Source organism: Diplotaxodon limnothrissa, linkage group LG6 (genome assembly GCF_057381915.1).
Source record: "Diplotaxodon limnothrissa isolate DT_005_m linkage group LG6, D_limnothrissa_male_GT1.1, whole genome shotgun sequence".
Lineage (NCBI taxonomy): Eukaryota > Metazoa > Chordata > Actinopteri > Cichliformes > Cichlidae > Diplotaxodon > Diplotaxodon limnothrissa.
Window position 1 is genome coordinate 32,371,993 of NC_140601.1, and position 17,951 is coordinate 32,389,943.

Below are 17,951 nucleotides of genomic sequence, written 5' to 3' on the forward strand. Positions count from 1 at the left end.
TTGGTTCCATTTGGAGTTTACCTTAAAAATGAATAGATATAAACAATATATCACATTAACATGTACATTAATAACTGTGTCCTGCGTAGCTCAACAGCACGAGCATTTCTAATGTTATACAAACAGATACACACAAAACAGTAAGGGAACAACAGTTCTCTGCTGTTCTCCGTGTTTGTTCACCACCTTTCTTTGTTGGGTTTTACTACAAAGGCCACGGTTGTGTTTTCTGCTAAAGTTACCTCTTCTAGTACTCTCTGTCTATTATGCCATCTATGGCTTTCTCTCTTTTTTTGTTTGTTCAGGTGGGATCATCTGTCCCTCTCACATGACTGCTGTCAAGCTGAAGCCAAGGTCAGATGTCTGACCCTACAGAGCAGGGCACCTTACGAAATACCAGTATTTACTAGTTTAACTACTGGAACAGTAATCAAAGAGGCACCAGCCTGGCTGCAAAACTGGAGCCTGTTGTATGTGCTTTAGCCAATTACAGGTTTATTATCTGAGCTATAAATGGCAAGTTAAGGAAATGAGAAGTGCAGATGGAGATGAGCTTACATTTAAGGTTTTACTTAAATGTAAAACAACTAAAATAAAAAACTTGTGTTGATTCATGATTTTACAGATGGTTCAAACATTTGCCCATGGCTCGTCCATAACGTGCTACGAAGTCATTAACAGCTACTGACAATGCACGGGTGCCACAAATTTTTGAAAGCTATATGATTGTGAGATTATAACAAAGCTAAAAAGCTGCACAACTGACAAATTAAGATCCGTGAAAGTTATATTTTACCCATCGCTGATGCGTGCGCTTGTTCGCCACATTTCTACACGAACATGGCACGCACAAGATTAGATCAATCCTTGCTCTGAAGCAACTGTAGGCTTTTCTTCTCCTTTCTTTCTTTCTGAAAGCCTGATGCCTTCCTCATCTCCTCTATGAAACATGGACAGATGGGATGAATGTAGAGAGTCAGAGTGAGATAGCAAGGGTGAGGGATATAAAGAGTGAGGGGGGAAGGGGAGGGTTCTGCCTGTGTAATCTGCCCAGAAACTGGCCATGGGCACAAACGAGCGGCGGTCTACGTGGAATTCAACTGCGCTTAGTGATGGCAGAAGTTCTTTAAAAAAAAAAAAAAACACATCCTTAGCCCAAAATTCATCATGAACATACATATTGCATGCACATGTGGCATCAAGAGCTGAACCTGCATATTAGTTAACCGAATTAATATTTGGATTTGTAAGTTATTTTTCTGTTAACCAGCGAATAAGCTGTTGGGAAAGGAGCTATGCTGCTCTTGTGGTCTGTTATCCAGGAGGGTGCACACCGTCTATGTTGCTTCCAACTTTCTCTCTGGGTGATCATTATTGTTATGTAAATTTAGACAAAAAAATAAATAAATCACAGCATGCCAATAATCTCTGATGCATTATGTCAGCCAAAATTAGTTAGAAAAATACTCTAACTGATCTTAGCCCGTTAGTATTAGAAAAGTTTGTTTGCCCAGTTGGACAGTGACAGTAGGTGAGGGCTCATAAAGTCACTTCCAGTTTTAATGGCAGGAAAATCTGGAGGAGTTTCTTTTTCACAAGACAGGGAATATATAAAAAGCACAGCTGCCACAAGGAACAGAATTTTGAGTGTACTGATATATATCTAACTAGAAAAGTTTCTTACATGGTCAGTGCCTTACGAGCAAACGTGATTTTTCACAGATTTTTACTGCATTTGATAAACAGAAAGGGATTGCGTCACATTTCCACATACAGCAGGATCCTTCTTGGCTAAGGAGTTAAATAATAATTAAAAAGTATTGGTACGCTACACAAACTATGCCAAATGAGGACAGTCTGGTTAGATGACAGGGAACACAACAAAACAAAAAAATAAAAAATAAAAAATGCAAAGGGTGTGAAAATGCATTGCCACATGTGGGTGGGTGGGAATGAAACTACTGAGCATTCAGGCAGTTTTGACCTCAATCCCAAAAAAAGAGATTCAGTGTGTGGAAAAGAGAGACAATTTTTCCAATGGCAGTAAGCTCACAATAAAAATGTATATATGGATATGAATTCGGAGCTAAAACGAGACTGGAAACCGAGGGCAATAAAATGCAAATGGAAGTTTTAAAAAAATAAAATAAAGAAAAAAATCACTGTAGACCTGCAGAATCCCTGCCACAAATCTAAAGGACACAACTGGTAAATAAAATAGAACACAGTTGACCAGGCCACAGCTGGTGTCATGCTAAACTTGCTGAAACACATTCATGACACATGGCAAAGGAGAGATGGAGGACAGGCTGAAATGAATGAAAACAGATGATACAAAACAAATCACTTTGAGAGAACTGGGATGAAAGCAAAAATGCGTCAATTTACCCTTTTCGAGCAGCAACCACAGACATAAACACGTGCTCACGCACAAATACACACACGTGCAGAGCGTGCTGGAATAGAGAGAGGGCGATGCGCTCTTTGTGTGGCTGGGCCAAGACACTCTGGGGCTGAAACCCATCACTAACGCACGGATTAGTTCACACGTGCACACTGCCTTTTAATCTGGTCCACTGACAAAGGTTGGACGAGAGAGAGAGAGAAACAGAAAGAAGGAAACTGACAAATAGATGGCCTGAACAAAAAAGAAGGCCACAGAAACAGAGCCAGAGTTGGAGGGCAAAGGAGGAATGGGGGGTGTAATTGACGGGTCGGAGGTGACGAGAGATGGAGGGCAGGGCACTTTAAAAGAGTGATACCACCTGATCTAAAATACTACCAATACATGTGTCTTTGGCAAATGGCCTAAATCCCACAGATTAGATCATGTGACTGTATACCTACACTACTCAAAACACATTCATTTCTTCTTTTAGGGAGCAACCTCTTTTTCCATTTGTCTGCTCTTCAGCTTGAGGACACAATGGCACACACAGTCACTGACCCATCGGCAACCCTCAGTTTCCCTTCAGCCTTCTGTCAGTGGAGGGGTGAGGGCAAAAGCTTTGGATTAAAACTCCAGTATGGCTTTTCTCCAAAAATGGGCCTAGTGTAAAGCCAGGGACATCCAACCAGATGTTGGCTCTGGGGGCAGGTTGGGTCCTGTCAAACAACAACCCCCTTAGTTGTTCATGTGCTTTAATACATCCAATTGAGAGTGGGGGAAGGCATGTCAGCCGAATGCTCTACATCAACCTTTAATGCGCAAAATGTACACGATTCTCTCTCTAAATTTACTTAAAGTCACTGAATCCAGCTGGTGGCATGCAATTCTACTGAAGTTATGCATTAGTTTTAAACATGTGCATTTCATATGACTTTCAGTGCAGGTTTGATGATGAGAAAGTACACGAGGCAGTAAAGGGTGGAGACTTTTTTTTCCTATGCATCTCCATCACACTGCTCTCATTGGTGAAAAATTAACCTCTGTGATTGGTCAGAAGACAGTGGTGTTTTCCCCCTTTTTCCCCAGCTGTGAGGCTAAAAATAGAAGCAATAGTCAGATTTAGCCTAACTGAGTGTGTCTTGCACTTTCAGCTAGCATCCCCTTTTACCTCTTTCTATCCTAAGTCACCAGGCAGATCATTTAACAAGCTTCTTCAGGAAAAAGGAAGGGACGCAGGAACATTTCTTCCTGGAACATTATGTAACCCCAGCGTCACCCATTTTCTCCAAAGTGGCCTAATCAAGCAGCCCCACACAGTTTTGTTAATGGCACAGGTCAAAAAACCCAATGTGTAGGAGGAACATTTTGCAGAGTATTATGGTACAGACTGTGTGTACAGCCTGTACCCTAACAAGACCGAACACCTACAAACTAATAAAAAGAAAATGTTTCTATTTTAATCAGTGAAAATTTAACCAGGTTTTGAGTCAGAGAGGGGATTGTTTGATGGCTTAAACCTGCTGACTAAGCTTCTATAGCCATTCAGCTTTATTCCTTTTGGTCACACCATCCTTCCACAGAGTGCTGTGTAGATGTACTCTTGCAGGATAAAAGCACAACAAGAAGAAGCCCAGACAAGGGGTTAAGGGTCAGAAGAGCCGAGACAAGATGTGAGTGATGAGGAAGCCTTCAAGTGCCTACATATAATCCTCTGTATGGGTCTTCTTTACACCTGTCTACAGAACATTTGTGTCGGGACGAAACAAAGATCTACGGTCTTATCTGACGGCAAACCAGTGAGGATTGCCAGAACATGCTATGTCCATGACACCTTACAGACCTGTTTTCAATCAAGCAGTATTTGATACTGAAATTACAGATAGTAATAAAGGTGTGAGATAATTATAGCACCCCATGTAATAAGATGATTCAAACTGATCATTCATTTGACCAGGAAGTCTTTTAAAGAAGCAGTTACAACAGTTATTGAGCTTACATTGGCAGCATGCCAGTGATAACAAATGTTTGCAAACTTTTTTTTTCAGATTTTAACAGTACTTTATTCCATTGTTGTTTCCTTCTCAGTAAAAAGGTTCTATTTGTCTATTTAAAAAAAAAAAAAAAAAAAAAAAAAACACAATCTGGAGGCTTATGTGGATTTTTCACATTTTTGATGTTAAAAGGTAAGTGCTCCCCGAAAAGATGTATGTGACTGGCCTGCTAAGAATGCCAAACTACAAAAAGGCGTTACTGTCAGAACCCTCAGAAACCCAGCAGCAGGTGCGATTGATATGCAAATCAGAAAAGGCTAATCCAGTTTCCCTCCACTTGACTCAGAATAGTTCACTTATGCTACCAATGTGGCACAAGTGAAATGCAAACGTCTCAGCCTGTCTTATAGTTGGCTGAAAACAATACACACATTCCAGAACACACAATTTAAGTGTGAAGATTCTTTCACCATGTTATGAGTGAACTATAATTTTAAAAAGAGAAAATAACGTCTTCATTGCAGCTGGGAACCCTCCACACTAGTCGGTAGAGCAGGTAGACTTCTAGCCAGAGCTACAAATTGACTGTTTGCCAACTGAGTACAGGCTTATGTCCTACTGACAGGGCAGAAATGCTCATTGTACACACACTGAGAGTTTATATAAGGCTTGCGTGCTTCTTAAGGCTCCCTTAATTAGGTGTGTTTGACCAATCTCTCTACTCATCCCATCAGCATCTCAATAACTTCCTTGTACTGAGATACCATCGTTGGCTAAATCAAAGCTTAGCTCGACTATTCAGAACTGGGTCTGAGTGGTTTCAGAGAGAGGGTAGGTGACATGCCTCAGCACATGTGCATGCTCTAGCTGGGCTCACCAGACCAAAGATCAAGTCTCTTAAGCTGCTTTTCTGAGCCAAGAAAAGCTTACAAGTCGTCACGTTGGTCAGAACAAATGGTCCCAGTTTTAGACCCTGCAGCAGGGCCTGAGAATGGGCAGCACTCCCTGGACTCGAGAAGCAGTATTGCTTTCTTCAAGAAACATCAACACAGTCAGAGTAACCCAGGCTTATTCATGTTCGACTGCTCATTCAACCCAAAGGCTGGAACAGCAGTGCAGTGTTTTAAGCCCACTGGTTAGAAAGAGCAGAAATGAATGAGGGCAGTCAGTGGCAACAAAGTAATGTGCCATTTAAAAAATGTGCCACCCTTCTTTAGTGATATTTAGCTTAGACTTACTGGAAAATTAAGAAAAGCTTTCAAAAGTCTGAACACATAAAGAAAAATATTGCTGTATGGGTTGTGACTAGCTGAATCACAGTTAATTTTGTGTCACGCATGCATGCGTGTTATTGCGTGTTATCCACTTTTTACATTTTGGACTGGATTTATGCCCAGACATGAGCAGATGAATATGATTTGGTATGTTTGCAGTTTGCTTTAAGACCTTCAATGTCAGTGGTGTCCTCCTGATAAAATTTACAGCAGAGATAGCAAAGGTGTTTTTTCACATGACTGTCATTGATCAAGCAGTTTTTTTTGTTGGCCAGTAACGGTCTGCATATTCTGAAAAGAAAGTGGGCTTTAAAAGCAGGGACTAAACTAGGTAACTGCATTAATAAAAACCTTCTTTGAACTCTGAAATATGTGATCCCACTCAGCTGGAGACTATATATTGGCCTGAAAATTGTCATAATAGGTGTTGTTTATATAACAGCTAAAGGTAAATCCGACCAAGTTCATGTCAAGTTCATACACTTCACACATACACAAACAAAAGGTGACTGCAAATGAGGCATTACATGTTTAGACAAAAAAAAAAAAAAAAAAAAAAAAAATCAGGACTTCACAAACACTCCTTACATGCCAGGCAGGCCAACCTCTAATGGCTAAGGGTGTTTCTGATAAACATATCCACAGAATCACTCTCAGAGGTGTTTAGCTCATTCTTTGAGGTGCTAAAATACCCTGTGCAGTGGTCGCTTTGCTCACCGCTGTGCCATCATTGCACAGATGGAGCCATTTATAACTGCAATTAAGTTGTAAGAAGCCGTTGCAGTATTCTCCAAAACGATAGGTTTCTCCACTCAGACAATATCACGTCATACACACTGATAAGGAGGAGAAGATGTCAAAACCGGAAGCCAAGAGTTGGCAAGTGTTTTTTGCAACGTTCTTTCCAAAAACTCAAGTTTTTCAAATTACTCCAACATTTGTATTTGTATGTGTCCGAGCTTCTGTGCAGGATTACCATTATAATGGCCGTAAAAACCGACATGATTAGTGAAAGACTGTTCCACAAAGATTGTGTCTTGCAATACAGGATGTGATGTGAAACTTGTCACCAGAGACCCGCGACACGAGCCACATGGCGAGCATAAAAACGGCCTTAGGCAGCTCCTCCGTGTCAAATCAAAAAGAAAAGCTAACATTGGTTTTACTACCTGGGAAAATTTTCTGACTGCATTACAGACCTGGCCTCAACGAACTATATTAAAAATGGATGAGTGGCAGTTCAGGAGGAACTCAGATGATAAGCAATGGTTCTTGTTTTGTTACCTTTTGATTGATGGCTTTATTATTAATCAATAAAACAAGCTTTTACTAGCTATAATAAATCCACAACTGCTCGAGCCCCTACAGATTCAACTCCGAGCCATAAAAAAACCTCTTAATTGTTTAATGTTATGCACATGCTTTACACAACGCGCAACAATAAATCACCAACTAACCTGAGCACTCTGAATTTATAATCAACACGTTTTAAAGAAAATGACTAATAACCATAAGGCCGTGAGATCAAAGCAGTCGAACCACAACATGCAGTCATACAAGCCTTTTACTGTTAAATCCTACTAAGGGAGTGTAATTTAGCAGTGACATGTGGAGGTGAAATAAGGCTGTTAGAAGGTACATGATCAAAGCGGCAGATGACTACGTTATCTGGTCCCACGGTAAGCATCTGGAATGTGTGTGGGGATTTTTTCCCCCCCTTTCGGTGCCTTTTATCCGTGTCCTAACGTCTCTGCTGTCACACTGAGTCTACAAGCCTCAGAGGTTATCAAGAGCTGCGGTAGCCATGCAATGCAAATCATCTTGCCTGCAGTAGATACACAAGTTTGATAAGTGTTGGAAAAAGCTCCACCCAGGCTGGACCATAAAGGAGCTGCTTCCAATTTACAGGACTTGGAATTCTGCTGACATGGAACGAAAGCTGCTTCTGTTGCACGATCATGGTATAAGCCTGACACACTTGGATGAACAACTATGCTCGAAACATATGACTTACATTGGGGCATGTGCTTAAAGGGAATTGGATTAGCTTCTGGCAAAAAGAGGGATTATAAATGATTCTGACTTTGAGTGTGCTCTAAAAGGATTGATTACCATTTCAATTTTTACTCTTTCTTTGCAAATGGAAATGTGAATTACCGTATTTCCCGGACTACAAAGCGCACCTGAATATTAGCCGCACAAGCTAAAATCAGGGGAAAATCCTGTTTTGTACATACATTAGCCGCACCTGACCAAAAGCCGCAGGTGTTTCAATATTGACTTATCATATGTAAGAGAATATGCACAAAGCGAATTGTCAGGAAAGAGATGGCTGTTTGGAGACACACCCCTTTTATTAATATTTTGAAAATCAAGTTATGGGTACATATTTGCACATGTGCTGTGCTTCATAAATGAGTAACAAATGTAGTACATAACAATAACCTACAGCACACCAGAAAAATAGATTCAGACTACCTTTTAGGCTCAGGTGCAGTGACACGGCTTTAACAAGAAGAAAAGTCAGTCATTCACCACCATCTTCCTGCGCACTAAAACCACCAAAGTCCTCTTCTCCAGTGTCGGAAACGAACAGGCTCAGGATGGCTTCGTCATCCACTCTCAGCTTCTTTCCTTCGTTGTCACTTTCAAAACCAAAGATAATCCTCATTGTCATTGTCAGTGTCAGAGTCGAACACCCTCTGAAGGGCCGTGGCGGTGTCCTCCTCTTCATCATGCAGCAGTCCAGCCCTTCGAAATCCGTTGGTGATCGTGGATGTTTGCACACTTTTCCACGCTGTCAGAATCCACCGGTAGAGTTGAGCACAACTTGCTTTTCGCAAGTTTATCGCCGCTCGTCATCCACGACTCCCGCTGAACGCATAGCGCTACTTTGAAGTTTGTTTTTCGCGCTACTTGTACGGCACTATGTTGCCTGGCGGATGGACATGTGACCAACATACCACTCTTGAACCCCGATCCTTCCGCCAGGCAACCTAGTGCCGTACAACAGCGGAACAAACAAAACAAATCGTCTTACGATATCACAAAAATCATGGACAATCTATAGAAAAGCCGCACCTGACTAAAAGCCGCAGGGTTCAAAGCTTGTGCAAAAAGTAGCGGCTTATAGCCCGACAATTACGGTAGTCTCTTATTCGCCTGCTACTAAGCTGCAACACCAAGCTAACTGTGTCAAGCTGAAAACAAAGACAAGAGTGAAGAGAAGAGTGGTGTCAGTATCCAGACTTGGTACAGGACAGCTTATTCCTGGCCTGCTCTGCTGCTGCATGTCTCTCTAAGACTGCAAAGTGCAGCCAGGAAAAAGAGGAGGGACGGGATAGAAAGTTTCACTGGACATTATGCACGTATTGCGAATGAAAACACACTAACACTAAACTAACGCACAAATGAATGGTCAGTCGTTTTTAACATTTAAACAAGTTAGCTTATTTCTGAACTTCTTCAAACCATCTCTAGTGATTTAGTGCTTTGCAGAAAGTAGGCTGTTTTTCAGGGGATTCTACAGACTGTGCCATTTAATTAAAGGAAGCAAAAACAGCACAGTCAGAAGATTCCTGTTCATACAAACTAAGCATTATTGTGACACAATTAGGATGCTTACTTTATGAAGTAATCATTTTTTGGAGGAGTAATATATGATGCAAACAGAAGATAGCATGGAGTATAAAACATCAGAGCAAATGTACAAACAAAACTCACACAGATATAGATCACCAAATCTAATTCAAACTTTTAAAAAAAAGCATTAGAGCAAAAAGGGTAGGAAAGTACACCTATTCTGCATCTCCTGTTATAGTTAGCAGTGATTCCCACATATAGGCTTTATACAAATCTACTCTGAATGACCATGGCCATAAAAACAAGCCTTACTACAAGATCAGCCCAAAGAATGAACAAATCCATCCTTCACACTGTGTTTTAGGAACAAACAACTGAGTTGGCACATTTTTTTTCCCCTTTGAAATGTATTTGCTGGGGTGGAACGCTGAAAGAAAAAAAAATGCAACTCCGCATGGGTGCTGCAATCTGCTGAGGCCATTCAGTCGACCAGCCGGCCTTGTGTGGCTTTGTATATGAGCACCAAGATGAGACATCAACTCTTGTCTATATTTAGATCACTGGACAGCTCTCCTTCCAATGTTCCCATCCTTTCAGGCTGCCAGGGAGAATGGCGAGAAAAAACAGGCTGAGGTGATATGTAATTACACTGAATGGTTCCAGCCTCTCGCATCCTTTCATTGTACCCACACGCTCAGAGATAATGAAATGGAAGGCATGCGTTTTTTCATATATTTACCATAAATCCTGCAAGTCGGGCCATTCTTATTTATGGTGTCAAAGAAAAGGCTCTAGTGCTTGACTGTGCATGGAATAAAGAGCATAAACACCAGCAAGTACCCTAGTAGTGAACTCAGTCTGATAAGGGCTTCCAAGGTGCTGTTGCTCTTAGCAATAAAACCATCCCAAACCAAAGTCTGGTTAAATGCACCACTTCCTACACTGCAGATACCAACTTGAATGCAGACATAATTCAGTACAGAAACATAAGAAACTTTAGATGCAGATACAGTGCTGAAATTTATGCTGCTTCTACATACTACATTGATTTAATGTCATTTCACTTTAAGTTTTTAAATCATACCCTAGGACAAACGTATGTCTGCTACACACTAAAATTGCAGGCGTGTACACAAACTGGACACAACCATTGGACTGCAAACAGAAAAGCACCCGTATTTTATTTGACTGAACAAAATAGGCTTAAAATAATTAACATGATAGTCCAAAGATCTAAGCCTAGCCAGAGATGCAGCTTCAAAATCACGCCTCTCTGTTAGTAACAAACAAGTTGGAAAGTAAAATCATAACCCTGCTAACCAGTGCAGTTCTGCTATACTTTGATCTGGAAAATGAATGGATCTATGCTGTGCCAGAGTAAAATGGCATATAATCACTTGAACGGAGCAGTACGTATCCACAATCGGGACGAGGGTGTAGACATAAACGTGCAAGGAAAAAAAAGCCTGCCAGTACTAACAAATGCTTATGTTACAACCTCAGTAAGATGTAACTTACCACAAAAGAATGTGGCTCAAACATGCCCAATATCGTTATACGGCAACTTCATTCATTCGATTTTAACCCTTTTCTGACTGCTAGACTGGTCAACCATTACTGAATATCAACTAAGAGCTCAGACAGAAGTTTATGTCACACATACCCACAGAGTTATATGCAAAAACGTGGAGAAGGAAACTGCATATGATTCACTGTTACACAAAAAGGTGGAAGGATTATGCATATTAGAGGTGGAAATGGGTAAGGTGAAACGAAAAGGAGGAATTCATGAACCCAACTGGGCCACCCAAGTACTTTTATCTTTAAAGACCTGTTGAAAAATAAGCGTTTACTTAAAAGGCCATAACCTTGTAGGGGAAATGAAGAAGTAGGTCATAACAGACTTGATATATGTGGGTAGGGCATGTATGAGCCTGCAGTCTGTGGTCTGTGGTCTGATTAAATCCGAAATGTGTTTTAAAGATGCACTGCCAACTCACCTATTCTTTTCCAGCTCGTTATGTGTCGACCTGCAAACAAAAAACAAAAAGCAGAAGCTGTTAAAAAATAAATAAAAGAGAACAAATGTACAATTTTGCCTTAATGAGCAAGCAAAATAAAAGGTACAGGGCGTCTTTATCAGAAAAAAAACAATTTACTTTACATGGGTAGTATTAGAATACTAAGTATGTATGAGCTAGAAAACCACGGGCTGAGACGTGAATGGTGAATTGGAGTGTCAAATTTGATTAACAGATTTATTAATTAATCTCAAACTAGACCAATTCTAGGCTCAGTGCACTGAAGCCTTTACACAAACAAATGTCAACGTGACATCCAGGAATGCACTGTGGCACAGTGCCTCTTCCTCAATAATGCAAGGGAGGATGTGACACTGCAGACACTTCCATTCACACTGTGCATGTGTGTGCGACTGGTAAAGTAGGAACGTGCGCACACAAATACACAAAAGCAGCCAGGATTCAGTGCTCTGTTAATAATCTAAAGTGAATCAGCTCGTCCCTAAGAGTGTCTGTGTGTGGAAACATACTGAAAGGAGACAAGGCCTCCCCCAGATTTTTTAAATGGCCAAGTTCCCTTTCACACAAACTGCACTCTACCTCCTCCCAGGGGGCAAAATGGGGGTAGGGGAGTGCTGCTGGATGCAACCTGGTCAAGCACTTTTCTATAGCGTGGGTTATCAATACTGCAGTATGCTTTTTTTCTTGCCATCTTGGTAATAAGCATGCAGGAAATATGGACAAAGCAAGAGGTAAGAACAGAACAGAGGGAATGCTGCGGTTCCATCTGTAAAAATTGGCCCAGACTCAGAGGAATTCATTTTTTAATGAATAGATTACTGTTTATTTAGTTGGATATGCTAGACAGTATGGTAAGTCAACTGTGGCAGTATATTTGATTTGACATGACAAGGTCTATGACCAGGCTGAGTAGCTACTATTACAACAAAACCCAGGCACATTTCAGACACTGCAGGCTATTTGCTTAAAACCTGAAGGAGCCTACATGCTCACGTGGATGCCTTCATCTTTTATATACATTATATAAGCACTGAAATCATGTATGGCTGTGCTCTTCACCAGGCCAGCCACACAAACTAAAATCATATGAATGGTGCATTTAAAACAGCATAATCTCTTTTTGTTTAATGGTGATCTCCATAAATGTCATAAAAAATGAGCTAACAGCCACACATTTAGTTCTTTATTGGGAAAATGAATAGCCACAGTCTTGTGTTGAACGCTGACTTCTTTGCACACATGTAATTATTTTCATTGTCTCCAACTCCGCTTATTTCTGTAACTGTCTGATCAATAGATCAATAGTTGTGCTAACAGAAGATTAATACGTTGGAGTGCATAATTTGCGTCATCTGCTGTCACAGTGGTTTCACTGAGTCTGTGTTGCTTGGTAACCAACATCCTGCTTTGTAACCTTTCCAAACTCTGAATGTTTTACCAAAATGTGAACCTTCATTTGGTTCCCTTTAAAAGCGCATTTAGGGAACAATGTTAAAATTCAGGATTCCAAGGAACTTGTGTGAAACCAAACTTCTTTTTTTACATTTGGGAAATCTCTTCAGCTGCTCTATTTCACTATACTGAAAAATGGCCTTTCATTTGGCCTAAGTCAACTTACGTGGGTTTTATCATCACAATCCTTTTTCCCTGCCTCCTGAAACCCATATCTGCATGTCTGGACAGTGACAGCAAGGCCACACAGAACAGCAGCATGCTTCCTTCTGCAGGCAGGCATGCATGTATGTGTACGCGTATGTGTGCGCATGTATATGCATGCAGGGAGTGGGTCAGCGAGATAAAGCTGCCCTGCTATAAACGGTAGGCAAGAGAGGACAGATTCAGATAAGCCCATCACTTTAAGCCTCAACACGCTACTGAGAAGGCAGATATAACTGGAGCAAGCAACTAAGAGTGTGTTAAAATAAAATGTAATATTAATGTAAATATGATAATGAATAAATTAGCATATTCTCTAAGATGTCGGCTTAACATTAATTTTAAAAGGGTCCTTGGAGTGTTTATAAGTAAGGAATAAACAAGAACATGTTTGAGACTGAAGCTTAGGTATATATGATGTTCTTTTTGTCATTAAAAATGCAGACACAGAAGATGGCTGCATTGTAGATCTCTTTGGCTAATGCACCATGCCTTTAATTTGCTCACTTGGCTTCTGTCATACACAGGATCTCTGAATGAAAAAGGCCCATCGAATGATCTTATTTTTTTAGTTTGCCAGATGCCCATCTCCCCATGGGAGTAAACGAAACCACATCACAATATGAAGCTGTGAATGGGTGTTTAATACAAAATGTGTTAACGCAATAGGCGAGTTGTAAACATAGCTCTATGAATAGAAACAACAAGCATTATCCCTGCACAGTTTTATTGGTAGTGCTTCTTCACATCTCGAAGCATTTAAAAACCAAATCTTTTCTCTTTGCCACTTGCTTCCATTTTCTCTCCTGCATACATAAACAGTTTGATTACAGACTCTCAAAGTTGTCCCACTTTAGAAGCAGATTTCAGAAAAAGCATGCATTGTGAAAGCTTACAGCTTTTCTAGCATTTAACTTTACATTAAGCATCATTAATGTGTCCTTATGGATATTCTCACAAGACTAAATGCTATGAAGAGTTATGAATATGGTGTCAGACTAACAATATATCTGATCGTGACTGTTGCCATGCAGAACTAGGCAGCATTGTGCGCTCATGATGAGTAATGCGCAGTTCCTGTTTGGTGGCCTTCTCTTACATTAATATTAAAAAGCTCTTCAAGAGTACGAGTGGGCTTTGTGTTTGATGTATGACTGTCGATGGAAAGATTAATGTAAGCAGCCTAACTTAAAAAAAACAAACAAACAAAAAACCCACACAAATCCAGTGGATCCTCCCAACTCCTGTTACTAAATACAAGTGTCTGCCATCAGTGAAAGTAATGTGTTTGACAAGGGCCTTAATCTATGTGACAGTCATTATCAGCGAGTGTTACTAAGCATATGTTCCATAACAATCACCAGTAGCTTTGAAATTATGCAAACTGTGAACCCATGTTTTTTTTTATAGAATATGAAGGTAAAGATGAAATAGCAAGTCAGTGATTATACAAAACATAAGTCCTATAAATGGCTCCACATATTCGTCTTTTGGTGTCTGCAAACAAAACATGCCATAAATAGCAGCGTTTCCTCTTTAGGGGATAAGACTAAATATCCCTTTCTCCCACAGTGAAGTGGAGAATGCATACTAGGGGGAAATACAGAAAGTCAACCACAAAAAAAGAAATTACTAAATTTAAAAATCACGGGAAAATGTTTCTGCATTGTTTAGGCAATAAATAGAAGAAGTAGAAGATGTTGCTGCAACATTTTTTTTCTTAAGCGACATTTTTCGTTTTAAAGTCTTTACTTTCACCATGATCCCTAACCTTGACCACTGCAGTCCGTTTGACAATCAGCTGATGAAAAGCCAGCAGAGCACCTGTTGCTGCCACCCCCCGTCAAATCCACCGAACCAGCGGTGTTGACGGTCAAACGTGCACGTAGCTACTATAGATGTCTCTACAAGTTCGAGGATCGATCTTTTGTTATTCAAATGTCAGTGTCTCTTTACCTAGAAAGCCCCTTTATCTGAAAAGCGTAAACGCTGCAATAACCAGCTGGCAGCAGTTTAGGATCACATGCTATCTGCAGCAGTGTCATCCATCCCAGAACTTCACTTTCATTACTGGCATATAAATAGCAAGACGAAGAAGAAAACAGACACTTTTCCCCAGCAATCACAAAAATGACTGAGAATAGTGTCTTACCTATTGTGGTTACTGCTGAACTTCTTATTTCGGAATTTCCTTTGCCTCTGGTAGTTTGTGTTCTGATTTGATGGAAACGTCGAGGCATATCCATGTTCACACTCTGTTGGAAAAAAAAACTGGTGGTTAACTGACTAGCCACTTTTTTCTTTTGGGGGACACTTTCTACTTCGAAAATCACCCTTTTTGAGCCGACAACCAGTACAGGGTTGTCACTGCCAACTGAGACATTTGGAAATGTTATTACCTCTTTCTCTCCTTTCTATGTATTCTGCTGCTTCCAGTAACCGCTGGATATTTATTAGCTGAACAGCCGTCATTCTTTCCTGAGGCTGGCTGTGTTGGACGTTGCAATCTAGCTTTGCAAGCAGCAGCAACGACCGCTTTTTAATTACAGGGAAGACAGTGCATTGGTTATTATTAAAACTGACGTGTTATATCCTTGTTCCGTGCCTTTGCTGGCTCATGAACAGCCTTCGCCAAAAGGGAAGGGAAGGAAAGAAAAAAAAATCCAGTGTTCGCAAGCTAGCAAGCTACAGCCAATCCTCGCCAGAATTCACTGTTAGAAAAAGAAAGCGTATCAAAATATTTAAAAGTTTCTACGAAACACGATATCAAATTTTTACAAAATTGGATAAAAACAATATAAAACGTCCCCGAGGGAACCATGAACCAGCAATGCGCGTGCTGCAGCTCGTTTCCTCTCCTTTCCTGTTTGTTTACTTAGCTGCTCAGCTGAGAGGCGGGGATCCAGCGGCGGGAGAGGCCGGCCTAAGTGCAATGCATTCTGGGAAATCGAGTATTTTGGTGAATATGGTCCATTTTACCTCAAACGCAAACATTCCATTAAGTTCACAATTTAGCCCACCTTTACTGAGATATATATCGATTGGAAAATCATTCACGATTGTAATAATGTTTCAACTGCAACTACAACAGGTCAGTGTAAATTAATACATACATCTGGCAGAGTTCCAGTGCACAGATCAGCAGAAATTATTTTTAAAAAATGGTGTGTTTACTATTGTTCTTGCAAAGTTTAGGAACGTTGTTGCTTCTTTTCATGACAACGTCATAAATGCATGACAAAAAATAATAAAGCATTAATTAGGGCTGCTTTTCATATTTAAATTACTAAATATCCATGTAATTCCATATTCTTGCCAGACTACGAGTCCTATAGAAAAGCCCTACAAATCCCATCCTTCACTGGGACAGTAGGCGTGTCTTGGTCGGCTGTAGCCAGGCCCAGCAACACGTGACGTTGCTACCGAGCGTAACTTCGATTGGCGAAAGGCTTTGACAGGCGGCGAGGGTTGAGCTCGCCTCTAGCCAACCGCAGGAACCTTGCGCCATGTGGAAGCCAGTGCGACACGCCCCCCAAAATAGCAGGAAGCAAACAATCGAGAGGACTGCTTTCTGTAGAAAATTTCCCACGTTGCATTATTATAGTCGATATCACTTCAAAGGCTTTCGCAGCGCGTTTCACCCAACGTGACTGACCTTTCTGCACGAAAAATGCCGTGCACAGAAAAATGCATATATAAATTCGTCTTTTCGGTCTTTTAAAATCACGAGTTAGATGAAAGCGAAGCCATGAAAATGATCATAAAGAGTCGTTTTTAGTAGTGCATTGCCCAGATAACATGTCATTACATTGGATACGTGCCAATCCAATACCCATCTGAATGATCGTGCTTTCTGCAATCAGCCAACTTATCTATAATTACATCATTTCTTATAACGTGATAAACAAGAAAATCATGCAAGGTCGGATATTTTCTAAAAGGTCGAGTCAACGCCGCGAGCTATAGCCGTGGCGTTTATCTATAAAGTTTCAGTTTGTTTCACCGATCGAGTCTGCGGGGGCACAATGACATCATCCTAAACTGAGTTGGAGGGCGCTGCAATGTGGTCAGATTTATTATAACGGAATCGTAGCCAACATTCACACCCACACACCTAATCATTATGTCATATTGCTTTGTCTATGCAGCAGGGAGGTACAAAAATTATAGATCCCTGTGTTGGGAGTTGTGGAGAGTGACATAGCTCTACACGAAGATAATGCGGATAATGCAGGTAAAAATAGTCCGTAAAATTACGAAAGCTTATATTTTTCTCCCCTCCCGTAACTGCAATAAGTAAGGTCACCTAAATCAGTCTGGTGCTCTTTCATATTCTGTGTTTACTGCAGGCAGCGGTGCTTAGTTGAATGAACTCAACCCTTTGTTGTCTGAATCTGTTGACAGTGAAGTCTTTTTTTTCCTTCCTGAAATTCAGATGCAAAGGGGGAAAAAGATCAAACGCAGCACACAAATAAAACTCACTTCCGTCCTTCCTCTCGGCGCTCTCAAGAAACCTAGCAGCCTCCAGCAAAACTTGTACATTTTTCAGAAAAGTGTTGATCTGCTCCATGTGGGAGTCTTTGGAGTTGAAGACGTCATTGAAAGGACAACTAGACATCTCGAAATCTTGCTGATCCAAGAGAGACGCATCGGAATCAAAAAAGAACTCCTCACTCTTCAAACTTCTTCTTTGCCTCTCACTTTTGGCCATTTCCCCCCCTCTTAGTTTCCGAGCTTTCTGGCGACGGGCTGAGCGCAATTCGCAGTGAGGCAGCTTCTGGGGGACGCTGCTCTTGTCAGATGGTGTCTCTTTTCTTTCTTTCTTTTCTTTTTTTTTATGAATGCAGGGTGTTTAATGTGGAGCAGTGGCCAATGTCAGTAGATGATGGTGCATGGGAAAACAGGGAGCCCGGCCCCTTAGAGTCTAAGGATTCCGCATGGTCCCTGTGCCCGCCCTTGAAGAGAATACAGAATCGTGCATGCATGGACACTATACCAATGAATCATATTTACATGT

The 17,951-nt window shown here is 40.8% G+C and overlaps 1 protein-coding gene across 2 annotated transcripts in view; it reads right to left on the reverse strand.

Annotated features, from left to right (window-relative positions):
• Nucleotides 1–17,728, reverse strand: part of mxi1 (max interactor 1, dimerization protein) — a 33,538-nt gene extending 15,810 nt beyond the window's left edge. The window contains exons 1-3 of one of the 2 annotated variants that reach the window (XM_085355026.1): nt 17,417–17,728; nt 15,087–15,189; nt 11,237–11,266 (exon numbers count right to left, since the gene is read on the reverse strand). In XM_085355026.1, the coding sequence (XP_085211152.1) occupies nt 11,237–11,266; nt 15,087–15,189; nt 17,417–17,645 (362 nt within the window). In that variant the 5' untranslated portion in view covers nt 17,646–17,728. Of the gene's footprint in view, nt 1–11,236; nt 11,267–15,086; nt 15,190–15,333; nt 15,785–17,416 lie in introns of those variants that run through there. The other variant, XM_085355027.1, reaches the window with a different exon arrangement.
• Nucleotides 17,729–17,951: the final 223 nt, after the last annotated feature.